Source organism: Oncorhynchus keta, chromosome 11, assembly GCF_023373465.1.
Source record: "Oncorhynchus keta strain PuntledgeMale-10-30-2019 chromosome 11, Oket_V2, whole genome shotgun sequence".
In the NCBI taxonomy this organism is placed as follows: Eukaryota; Metazoa; Chordata; class Actinopteri; order Salmoniformes; family Salmonidae; genus Oncorhynchus; species Oncorhynchus keta.
In genome coordinates this window covers 21,118,427-21,131,430 of record NC_068431.1, presented here as the reverse complement: position 1 = coordinate 21,131,430, position 13,004 = coordinate 21,118,427, and the positions used below count along the sequence as shown (strand labels likewise).

At 41.4% G+C, this 13,004-nt stretch overlaps 1 protein-coding gene across 1 annotated transcript; it reads left to right on the top strand.

The window, feature by feature from the left end:
* The first annotated feature begins 2,040 nt into the window (after positions 1-2,040).
* ccdc15 (coiled-coil domain containing 15) lies at positions 2,041-11,636 on the top strand. Its single transcript, XM_035779854.2, has 10 exons — positions 2,041-2,476; positions 2,564-2,713; positions 3,033-3,221; positions 3,935-4,051; positions 4,699-4,848; positions 5,226-5,345; positions 6,893-6,996; positions 8,676-8,870; positions 9,398-9,546; positions 10,945-11,636. Exons 1-10 carry the CDS (start codon positions 2,294-2,296, stop codon positions 11,127-11,129), a joined length of 1,542 nt encoding a protein of 513 aa, XP_035635747.1. The 5' UTR covers positions 2,041-2,293; the 3' UTR covers positions 11,130-11,636.
* Positions 11,637-13,004: the final 1,368 nt, after the last annotated feature.

Below are 13,004 nucleotides of genomic sequence, written 5' to 3'. Positions count from 1 at the left end.
TCCCAATATATACACTACCGTTCAAAAGTTTGGGGTCACTTAGAAATGTCCTTGTTTTTTGAAAGAAAAGCTAATTGTTTTGTCCATTAAAATAACATCAAATTGATCACAAATACAGTGTAGACATTGTTCATGTTGTAAATGACTATTGTAGCTGGGAACTGCTGCTTTTTTATGGAATATCTACATAGGTGTACAGGGGCCCATTATCAGCAACCATCACCCCTGTGTTCCAGTGGCACGTTGTGTTAGCTAATCCATGTCTGTGCTCTTTTGCCCATCTTATTATTTTATTTTTATTGGTCAGTCTGAGATATGGATTTTTCTTTGCAATTCTGCCTAGAAGGCCAGCATCCCGGAGTCGCCTCTTCACTGTTGACGTTGAGACTGGTGTTTTCCGGGTACTATTTAATGAAGCTGCCAGTTGAGGACTATTTCTCAAACTAGACACTAATGTACTTGTCCTCTTGCTCAGTTGTGCACTGGGGCCTCCCAGTCCTCTTTCTAATCTGGTTAGAGCCCGTTTGCACTGTTCTGTGAAGGGAGTAGTACAAAGCGTTGTACGATATCTTCAGTTTCTTGGCAATTTCTCGCATGGAATAGCCTTCATTTCTCAGAACAAGAATAGACTGATGAGTTTCAGAAGAAAGTTCTTTGTTTCTGGACATTTTGAGCCTGTAATCGAACCCACAAATTCTGATGCACGATACTCAGCTTGTCTATAGAAGGCCAGTTGTACTGCTTCTTTAATCAGAACAACAGTTTTCAGCTGTGCTAACATAATTGCAAAAGGATTTCTAATGATCAACTAGCCTTTAAATGATAAACTTGGATTAGCTAACACAACGTGCCATTGGAACACAGGAGTGATGGTTGCTGATAATGGGCCTCTGTACGCCTTTGTAGATATTCCATAAAAAAATGTTCAGTTTCCAGCTACAATAGTAATTTACAACATTAACAATGTATTTATGATCAATTTGATGTTATTTTAATGGACAAAAAATGTATACGTTGGAGAGTAAAGACATTAGAAAATGTGTCCAAAGAACAGGGAACGATTATTACATGCCTGGATAACAATTTCGTGTTGTTACTATGTTTTCTCACGAGAAAACTATGTCATTGTATACTTGGACTTTTCAGTGGGCCTAAATCAAACGGCCTATTTCCATAGAGGGAAATTAGCAATTTACTGTATCTGCAAATATATTTCAAACCAATCCAGCTTGATTCAGCTACCTAAGAAGAGTTTGACATGAGGTTTATGTAATGTATTAGTAGCTGACCAGTGCAGAGAGAGTAACACAGCTGAAGAGGGGGACTGTAGCGCAGAGAAGACCGTCTATGGTCTAGACAGGTACACCAAAAGCTGGGCCTTGGGTGCTGGCACATGCACTGCTTACATTCCCGCTCTCTCTGGAAAAGTGTCTTCACACACATAGGCAGTTGGGAAAAGTGTCTTCACACACATAGGCAGTTGGGAAAAGTGTCTTCACACACATAGGCTGTTGGGAAAAGTGTCTTCACACACATAGGCAGTTGGGAAAAGTGTCTTCACACACATAGGCAGCTGCGACAGCAGGTGAGAAGGTGGACTCGGGCCATGGACCCAGCAGTGCAGACGAGCATCAGGACAGCGATGTGTGTATAGTGTGTGTGTGCAAGCTTAGTCAATGGTTTATAACCTAAACAAAAGCCTGGCCTTTAGTAGTAATGGTAGTATGCTGTCCACCACTTTTTGCTGCTTTATTACCATGTATCAAATAATTGCCCCTCTTTTAATCGTGGAGGACAGGGAATAGACAGGGAGACGTTGAATACATCTGTTCCACAGATTCTAACAGCATAAATATAATTTTAATCAACTCACTTTTATGCCTAGGGTGCTTCTGAGCAGAGAGGAAGTTTTGAGCAGGCTAGACTGCGCATGTTTGATTCAAACTAAATTTTGATGGACACCTGGTACGACCATTCAGATCTCAGATTCTCGAATCCAGAAGAAACCCAAATAAATTAAGTGGGCGGAGCAAAAATGGTCGCACTATTATTACGTCTCCAACAACAAGAAGCGTCTCCTGTGGCAGTTGAGAAGCCAAACACACTTCAGTATTTAAGAAAGGTCATGTTCACAGATACTAACAAATCATTTATAACCCTCCGGACAATTCATATTCATGTCAACGCTGTTGCACACCGTGAAACGTATTAGGTTGGTTTTAGAAGTAGCTAGCTAACGTTAACTCAGAACTTAGCAAACGTTGCCTGGATAGTTAGCAATCTGGCTAGAAACATGCCCCCTATTATCAATCCTAAAGTAAAGGGCACAACCAAAGTTTCAATTAGTGGGATAACAGTACATGCTCAAAGCAAACATTGTCATCGAAATAATGTATTGGCCGAGAGGAATCAGGCAGTTGTACCTGTGGGCGCCTGGGTGGAGAGTGGACAAGACTGCCAGGATGAGCATCCAAATGTAAGTGTAGCCGTACATCAGTTATTCTACTTGAACAGGTAGCAGTTAGCATATTTACCCGTTGACTTATTATTTCGCATGAGCCAGGTTCGTGCCCTGCTAACTGAGGAGCTACAGATGGAGATTCAACGGGAGAAAGAGGAGAGTCTTCGCCGGTTTCAGGAAGAAGTGCGCCGCCGCGTGGCACAACAGGCTCAAATCCGCAAGAGGTGGCAGCTTCAGAAGTCATGCGAGATGGTGACTAGGCAATATAATGTGGATAATGAACATTGTATTACAATTTGCTGTTCATGATGGAAGACAGACAGTTAGTAGGCCAACATCATTATAAAACAACAAAGCATTACAAATCGCAAGAATACAGTTATCTTGGTTTCCAAGTATTGTAGCTAGCAACTGCACATGTAAATGACATGGACTATGGGTAAATGAGCACCACCTCTATCAAGAATGTCACAGGCTAGTGACACAACCTGGGTATACCATGCAGAGTCCTCAAACTCATTTAATGACAGCATATTAGCCAGTTTAAAGCCTGCGTTGTTTGTCTTTACAGGCAGAGCAGGAGGGGAGAGTGCTCCAGCAGTCCAGCGATGCAGCACAGAGATTGACCCCCAGGAAGAATCTGTGCCCCTACTCCCCAGAGAGAGAGCTAGCCATCTGCAGCCCCAACTCCTGCTGGGTTCGAGCACAGGGCTATGATAGCAGCAACAGAGAAAACAGGACAGATCAGCAAATGCATCAGGTGGCAAAATTTATCTGTGACGATCTACTTTGACATTTTAGTCATTTAGAAGATGCTCTTCTCCAGAGCATCTTCTATTCCATGCATTAAATGGAAGTAAGAAAAACGACCACATATCTCGATCATTGCAAGGGAAAAAAACTTCAAAATACCAGTAGCTTTGCAAAATCTGTGCTTGTTACAGTAAAGGAAAAGCAAGTAGTATTATTTTTATTTATTTTTAAAAATCTGTTATAAAAACATTGAATGAAGCCACACAAGCACTGCGTGGATATTGTTATTGATTCGCATCTATATCTAACGTGTGTCTATGCGTTTACACCGGCCTTTTGACCAATCAGATCAGATCTTTTGGGCAAAAGATTAGAATTGGGAAGCCTGTGTAAACACAACCTATGTCCGTCATTGATCTCTGCAACAAAGGCTGCATTTACACAGGTATGCCAATTCTGATCTTTTTGACACTAATTGGTCTTTTGACCAATTAGATCCTTTGCCTATAATTGGGCAAATGATCAGAATTGGGGTGCCTGTGTAAACGCCGCCATATAGACCTAGGCTACCTACCTTTTTATCCTCAATAATGCCAAAGGATTATTTACACGGATGTTAAAGCCATTTTGCTCATATTAAGTCAGTGACATTGCCATTACTTCTATCATTAGCACTATAGATAAAGTAGATAATCATATGGGTTGGTTCTGGAATTTCAGCTCAGCAAAGTCACGAGGCAGGTCAGACACAGACTGGCAGCCTGTCAGACGGTCCGTGACGGAGAAGTGATGTCAGAGCTCCCTGGGGGAATATGGAAGGTGTATCCTACCAGAGATGTGAGTTTGTTTATACTGACCCTTTCTAACAGGCCAAAGTCAATTTTAACAAAAATGTCAGATAACCGTAGAATTATAATTAATTTATTTTACCTCCTATGATTTGCCCAGCAGCATACTACCCTGCATCCCACTGCTGGCTTGCCTCTGAAGCTAAGCAGGGTTTGTCCTGGTCTGTCCCTGGATGGGAGACCAGATGCTGCTGGAAATGGTGTTGGAGGGCCAGTATGAGGCACTCTTTCCTCTGGTCTAAAAAAATAATAATTTATATATATATATCCCAATGCCCCAGGGCAGTGATTGGGGACTTTGCCCTCTGTGGTCACTGAAGATCCCATGGCACTTATTGTAAGGGTGTTAACCCCGGTGTCCTGGCTAAATTCCCAATCTGGCTCCATACTGTACCATCATGGCTACCTAATCATCCCCAGCTTAGAATTGGCTCATTCATCCCCCCGCTCCCCTGTAACTATTCCCCAAGTATTTGCTGCAAATGAGAATGAGTTCTCAGTTAACTTACCTTACTTAACTTTAAATAAAAATATTTTATCATTTGGAACTCTCAATTGCAGGAATACTGTATTTTCTGTCAAATTTGTGTCAACATTTTAGTAAAAGGAATTATTGTGCTTTCTAACTCAAAACAGAAACCTGTATATCGGGTGACAAGAGAAGAAGAGGATCATGAAAAGGAGGAGGAAGATATTCCTTTGATTGGGCAACATGACTCCCCTCTTCAGAACTTTGACCCTCACGAGGGTCACAGGAGCAAGACTGTCACCTTTGACAACAATCCGGTCTGTCACCACAAGTGTTCTCTTTTTGACACTTCTTCAATTTCCAAACGCTCCCATTCCCAATCCCCACACAGTCAATAGTCCTGTGACTCACATGCTTGTCCTAACATTCCTTTAGTCAGGCTATAGCAAATTGTTTATCAATCTATATAGTTACCTTTCTAACTCCAACTAAACTACCCTAAAGGTTTAATCTTACATAATGCACAACAAGAGGTGCTCAACTCTTACTAAGTTCTGTAAATTATTATGCTTTTGTCCAGGATGGGTGCTTTTGTCCAGGAGTCACCTGACTTTTATGAAAAAGACTGCTTTAAGGCCAAAACACATCTATTGTGACAGCTAATAATACATCTTTCATACCTTCTTTGTTGCAGGTCTGTCAGAAGCTCTTTAGTGAGCCTTATCCTGCAGGTCATAGTAATGATTTGAGTACTGACCATAGAGCTACTCAAGTGCTGTGGCCCCAAGAAGACCAGGAGGAACTGAAGAGACAGGTGATTAAGGCCTACATAGACTGGATTAGAACTACATTATAGGGTTTTAGTGTTTATGAATATAGGCCCTGGCCCTTCTTAGATGGATATTAAATAACCCTTATCACTGACCATATTTACACACAGCCCTCCACCAAATCCCCCCTTTAGAGATCAACTAACACTGTATGACACATAATGATTCATGCAGCACGGTAGCCCAGTGTATTTTCAGCCCAAAAAGTACCACATATTTTCAAGACACACTTTCAGCTAGTTAGCATTTAGTGAAATAAACTACATGGCCAACAGTATGTGGACACTGCTTCAAATGAATGGATTTGGCTATTTCAGCTACACCCCGTTGCAGACAGGTGTATAAAATCGAGCACACAGCCATGCAATCTTCACAGACAAACATTGGCTGTTGTTTGGATGCCACCTTTCCAACAAGTCAGCCCTGCTAAAGCTGCCCGGTAAACTGTAAGTGGTGTTATTGTGAGGTGGAAATGTCTTGGAGCAACAACGGCTCAGCCACAAAATGATAGGCCACACAAGCTTACAGAACCACCGAGTGCTGAAGCATGTAGCACGTAAGCATGGTCTGTCCTCGGTTGAAACACCCACTACCGAGTTCCAAACTAACCCTGGAAGCAATGTCAGCACAAGAACTGTTAGTTGGGAGCTTCATGAAATGGGTTTCCATGGCTGAGCAGCCGCACTCAAGCCTAAGATCACAATGCCAAGCGTCAGCTGGAGTGGTGTAAAGCTCTCCGCCATTGGACACTGGAGCAGTGGAAACGCGTTCTTTAGAGTGATGAATCAAATCACGCTTCACCATCTGGCAGTCCGACGGACGAATCTGGGTTTGGTGGATGCCATGAGAACGCTACCTGCCCGAATGCATAGTGCCAACTGTAAAGTTTGGTGGGGGAGGAATATTGGTCTGGGGTTGTTTTCATAGTTCGGCTAGGCCCTTTTTGTTCCAGAGAAGGGGAATCTTAACGCTACACAATGAAATTCTAGACGAGCACACAATGACATTCTAGACAATTCTGTCCTTCCAACTTTGGGGCAACAGTTTGGAGAAGGCCCTTCCCTGTTTCAGAATGACAATGCCCCCGTGCACAAATCGTGGTCCATACAGAAATGGTTTGTTGAGATCGGTGTAGAAGAATTTGACTGGCCTGCAGAGACCCCTGACCTTTGGGATGATTTGGAACGCAGACCTATTCACCCATCATCAGTGCCCGACCTCACTAATGCTCTTGTGGCTGAATGGAAGCAGGTCCCCGCAGCAATATTCCAACATCTAGTGGAAAGCCTTCCCAGAAGTGTGGAGGCTGTTGTTACAGCAAAGGGCGGACCAGCTCCATATGATTTTAGAATGAGATGTTCGACAAGCATACTTTTGGTCATGTAGTGAATTTGCTTTAAACTTTGGTCTCTGCTTCAATTGCATTAATGTGCTGGAACATTATTTTTCTCCATATGCACATTTTATAAAAAATATACCCCTTGACACCATGAAATAACTTTACCTTAACTCTAACAATGTTTGTTTGTAGGGTCAGTCTCAGTTTCTGATGTACCGACGCCTATTCATGGACATTGAGAGAGAACAAGTCAAGGAGCATCAGAGACATAGGAAGCACCTGAGGAGAATCGGAAGGTGACTCGGCACAACCACAATAAACAAATGTAGTTCCTCTGGATATACTGGTTTTCAAAAGATGTCACTATTAGTAAACTGTGCTGTCACATTTGCATTCATATCAGGGTTGGGGTACATCTCATTTCAATGCAGTCCATTGAGATATTAAACTGAAATGATACATTTCCCTAGTTTTTAAATATATTTTATGTTCTTCAAAGTTGCCACCCTTTGCCTTGATAACATCTTTGCACACGCTTGGCGTTCTCTCAACCAGATTCTCCTGGAATGCTTTTCCAACAGTCTTCATGGAGTTCTGACATATGATGAGCACATATGCTGAGCACTTTTTGGCTGCGTTTCCTTCACTCTGCAGCCCAAATCATCCCAAACCATAACAATTGGGTTGTGGTCAGGTGATTGTGGAGGCCAGGTCATATGCTGCATCACTCTCCTTCTTGGTCAAATAGCCTTTACACAGCCTGGAGGTGTGTTGGGTCATTGTCCTGTTGAAAAACAAACGATAGTCCCACTAAGTGCAAACCAGATGGGATGGCGTATTGCTGCAAAATGCTGTGGTTAAGTGTGACTTGAATTCTAAATAAATCACTGACAGTGTCACCAGCAAAGTACACCCACACCATCACACCTCCTCCTCCATGCTTCACAGTGGAAACCACACATGCGGAGAGATCATCCATTCACCTGCTCTGTGTCTCACAAAGACATGGCGGTTGAAACCAAAATCTCAGATTTTGACTCATCAGACCAAAGGACAGATTTCCACCGGTCTAATGTCCATTGCTCGTGTTTCTTGGCCCAAGCAAGTCTCTTCTTATTGGTGTCCTTTAGTAGTGGTTTATTTGCAGCAATTCAACCATGAAGGCCAGAATCACGCAGTCTCCTCTGAACAGTTGATTTTGAGATGTCTGTTACGTGAACTCTGAAGCATTTATTTGAGCTGCATTTTCTAAGGCTTGTAACTCTAATGAACTTGTCCTTTGCAGCAGAGGTAACTCTGGGTCTTCCTTTCCTGTGGCGGTCCTCATGAGAGCCAGTTTCATCATAGCACTTGATGGTTTTTGCAAATGCACTTGGAAGAAACTTAAAAAATTCTTGAAATTGTCCACATTGACTGACCTTCATGTCTTAAAGTAATGATGGACTGTCGTTTCTCTTTGCTTATTTGAGCTGTTCTTGCCATAATATGGACTTGGTCTTTTGTATACCAACCCTACCTTGTCACAACACAATTGATTGGCTCAAACGTATATTAACTTTCAGCAACGCACACCTGTTAATTGAAATGCATTCCAGGTGACTACCTCCATGAAGCTGGTTGAGAGAATGCCAAGAGTGTGCAAAGCTCTCAAGACAAAGGGTGGCTACTTTGAAGAATCTCAAATATAAGATATATTTTGATTTGTTTACTACATGATTCCATATGTGTTATTTCATAGTTGTGATGTCTTCACTATTATTCTACAATGTAAAAAAACAGTACAAATAAATAAACTCTTGAATGAGTAGGTGTGTCCAAACTTTTGACTGGCACTTTATAAACATTCATACTCCTTCAACATGGTCTCTTCAATATCATGGATAAAATGTGTTGTTAACAATGCAGACAGTGGCATTACATTCCATTGCAAAATAAGAACACATTTTAATGTAGTTTTGTCTGAATTTCCTTTTAGGATAAAAGCAGAAAAGGAACAGACTAGGTTGGAAGAGGAGAGGAGGCTGAAGAGACTGCGGCAGCTCGAGGAGGATAGACTGGAAATGGCTGAGAGGGAATTTCTAATTCTGGAGCGACTGAGGCTTGAGGAAAGGGAGAGGGCAGAGGTGTTAGAGAAGAAAGAGAGAGCAAAGAAAGATAAAGAAGCCACAAGGTAACTTTATTAATCAATACAATCTGAAATTAAATGGACTAGATTCAGCCCAGAAGGTTTTTGATATTTGTACAGTATCTGACATAGAATGAAGGGTCAATCTTCTGCCAATATATATAATTGTTTTGTCCTTGAGCAACACATCATGTGCACTACTCCTCCAAAAGTCACATTGGGAAATATGAAAGACCTTATTCTTTCTAGAAAATACCAGTGTAAAAAATGAAATTCTGATGTTTGCTCGTGATAATCATGGCAACCAATTGTTTTATACTTTAGATAACACATCTACATTCTATCCTACCCCTGACCCCACTCCTAGACTAGAAAGCATGCTGAATGATTAATCTCCTTTGAAAGTACTTTTTTGTCCTGGAATAATCTTGGTCCAGGAAACTGTCCCTAAATATGTTTGTGCTGGTCAACTAGAGAATAAGGCCCTGTGTCCCAGCCTGTGTTATTGTGTGACACGTTGGGTACTTTGACAGAAAATTGAACAATACACATTGTTTTGTGTCTTGTGGTAGGTACATCGAGGCTCTGAGAGCTCAGATGAAGGAGAGGATAGTTCTGGAGAATACAGAGCTCCCCCCCCTCTGTTGCTGCGGGGACAGTTTCTGGGACTCCCATCCTGACACCTGCGCAAATAACTGTGTCTTCTACAACAACCCTAAAGGTACAAACGGTACCAAATGTCTCAACCACAAGCCAATAGGCTACCTCCAAAAGAACAGTATGGTAATTATTTGACCTGCTGCAAGCCAAGATAAGTGACTTGCACCCTTGATGTATGTTTACTATATAGAGGATCTATTATTTCCCATATAATATTTTCATCAATGTTAGGAATGTTCAATTTTTAGTTTCTGGTAGCAACATGCCTCGAGGAGTAATTAACGCAACTATGTCAAGGTCCCTCAACATGAACCTACTGATGTTTATCAGTTACCCAATATAGTTACCTCCTGTTCATTCAAACAATCATATTCCTTCCATATTTTCCACATTTTGGTTTCTTCCCTATTTTGATTTGTCCCTTATTTTTATTATTTCCTATTTTCCCTATTCTAGTCTACTTGGGTCATGTTCATTAGGGCACGCAATATAATAGAAAATGTACAACACTTTGTAAAAAGATTGTAAATTGTCATGGTCAAAACATGTAGATTCACTGGTTGCAAAGATGGGGAGAGGTCTAGGCATAATAAAGAGATGCTCTGCTTTTTTGACCCCACACTCCAAAAAGCAAGTTCTGCAGGCTCTAGTGTTGTCTAATCTTGATTATTGTCCAGTCGTGTGGTCCAGTGCTGCAAGGAAAGACCTAGTTAAGCTGCAGCTGGCTCAGAACAGAGCGGCACATTTTGCTCTTTAATTATAATCAGAGAGCTGATATTAATACTATGCCTGCCAGTCTATCTTGGCTAAGAGTTGAGGAGAGACTGACTGCATCACTTCTTCTTTTTATAAGAAACATTCATGTGTTGAAAATCCTAAGTAGTTTGCATAATCAACTTACACACAGCTCTGACACACACACTTATCCCACCAGACATGCCACCAGGGGTCTTTTCATAGTCCCCAAATCCATAACAAACTCAAGAAAATGCATAGTATTATATAGAGCCCTTATTGCATGGAACTTCCTTCCATCTCAAATAAACATCAAACCTGGTTAAAAAAACCAGAAAAAGCAACATCTCGTGGCACAACGCCTCACCCCTATTTGACCAAGATAGTTTGTGTGTATGCATTGATATGTAGACTACGTGTACCTTTTTAAAAATGTATGTAGTTTTGTTCTTGAGCTGTTCTTGTCTAATGATGTTCTGTATTATGTTTCATGTTTTGTGTGGACCCAAGGAAGACTAACTGCTGCTTTTGCAACAGCTAATGGCGATCATAATAAGATACCAAATACCAAACCGAAAATTATAATTAGTTTTTCTTATTGGGCAAGTCGTATTTTCAGTCAGTTCTCCTACGTTTGGTTCCTGATGAACATGAGCCAGAGGTTCAGAATGATGTGCTATGAATGGGGTGGATGTGTTAATGATTGTGTTTGTCTTTCATCCAGCCTATGTCCAGGCTCTGCGGTCTGCGCTGTTGAGCTGTGATCTGAAGGACAGGAGCCACTCCAATCACCATCGAGTCTCGGCTCGCCAGATTGCCTCCATGCACGCCCTTTCACCCAGGAAGGAAACCACAGCTCATAGGAAGTTAGCCACCTCGCAAAGGAACAAAAAAAAAGAGGACATTTGAATTTCAGCCCTCTTTGTTTTTTAAAATCAATAATGACCTTTAAACGGTACCATGAAAGGACATGTCGTTTTGTCATGCTATTGATTTTGAATCAAACCTTGCCGTCTCTCACTCTCGAATACTTATGAGTTGTATTTCCTTGAAACGTGATGTCCTTTATTTGGTATGGTTTTATTTTAATTATCTGTCTTTAGTTATGTCAAAGATGTACACTTGGTTTTACGCTGTGCTTAATTGCTGAAACATGTCTGATTTAAAACCTGACATTTTATCTTTTGAACCTCGGGATGATGCGTCAGTGGTGTTTGTTAGTCCTATAATGTATTTTGGATGCAGCAGTGGGCATAATCACTGGTAGTGTCCTAATCCTTCCGATGACAGTATATATTATTCCATTCCTATGGAAAAGTGGGGGATGAAAATGTCAGCTGGTTTCATTTCCTATAAAATTGGGAAAGAGTGACTTGTCCTAGGCAACAGACCGATGATTAAATTTTTTTTTTTAAATCAATGTATTATTAATGTCTTACTCATTGCATTGTTTGGGTGATTTGTTACTGTTTCCTATTACGGTAAGATTTAATGAATTTTTTAGTGTTCACCAAAACTGAATGAATGTAAAAGGCCTTCCAATATGATAAATGCTCATGTTTCTTTTTTTTTTCACCTTTATTTAACCAGGTAGGCTAGTTGAGAACAAGTTTTCATTTTCAACTGCGACCTGGCCAAGATAAAGCATAGCAGTGTGAACAGACAACACAGAGTAGTTACACATGGAGTAAACAATTAACAAGTCAATAACACAGTAGGAAAAAAAGGGGAGTCTATATACATTGTGTGCAAAAGGCATGAGGAGGTAGGCGAATAATTACAATTTTGCAGATTAACACTGGAGTGATAAATGATCAGATGGTCATGTACAGGTAGAGATATTGGTGTGCAAAAGAGCAGAAAAGTAAATAAATAAAAACAGTATGGGGATGAGGTAGGTAAAATGGGTGGGCTATTTAACGATAGACTATGTACAGCTGCAGCGATCGGTTAGCTGCTCAGATAGCAGATGTTTGAAGTTGGTGGGGGAGATAAAAGTCTCCAACTTCAGTGATTTTTGCAATTCGTTCCAGTCACAGGCAGCAGAGAACTGGAACGAAAGGCGGCCAAATGAGGTGTTGGCTTTAGGGATGATCAGTGAGATACACCTGCTGGAGCGCGTGCTACGGATGGGTGTTGCCATCGTGACCAGTGAACTGAGATAAGGCGGAGCTTTACCTAGCATGGACTTGTAGATGACTTGGAGCCAGTGGGACCTGGAGCCAAGGGGTCATGAAAAAATGAGAAGCTAAACTTGTAGGATACAGTGCATTTGAAGTATTCAGACCCCTTGACTTTTACTAAATGTTGTTACATTAAGGCCTTACATTTGTCACGTTACAAAGCAAAAACAGGTAGATTTGTTTTGCAATTTTTTAAATGGAAATATTAAATTTACATAAGTATTCAGACCCTTTACTCAGCACTTTGTTTGGCAGTGATTACAGCCTTGAGTCTTCTTGATTATGACGCGTCAAGCTTGACACACCTGTATTTGGGGAGTTTCTCCTATTCTTCTCTGCAGATCCTAGCAGGCCCAGTCAGGTTGGATGGGGAGCTTCGTAGCGCAGCTATTTTCAGGTCTCTCCAGAGATGTTCGATCGTGTTCAAATCCGGGTTCTGTCTGGGCCACTCAAGGACATTCTGAGACTTTTCCAGAATCCATTCCTGCATTGTCTTGGCTGTGTGCTTAGGGTCATTGTCCTGTTTGCAGGTGAACCTTTGCCACAGTCTGAGGTCCCGAGGGCTCTGGAGCAGGTTTTCAGCAAGGATCTCTCTGTACTT

What these genes read in the sequence shown, in the direction of transcription:
- ccdc15 (XM_035779854.2), top strand. Translation starts at nt 2,294, where the DNA reads ATGCCCCCTATTATCAATCCTAAAGTAAAGGGCACAACCAAAGTTTCA. An exon ending in AGGAGGAACTGAAGAGACAG is followed by an intron (nt 5,346 to 6,892) that starts GTGATTAAGGCC and finishes GTTTGTTTGTAG; the next exon opens with GGTCAGTCTCAGTTTCTGAT. An exon ending in AAAGATAAAGAAGCCACAAG is followed by an intron (nt 8,871 to 9,397) that starts GTAACTTTATTA and finishes GTCTTGTGGTAG; the next exon opens with GTACATCGAGGCTCTGAGAG.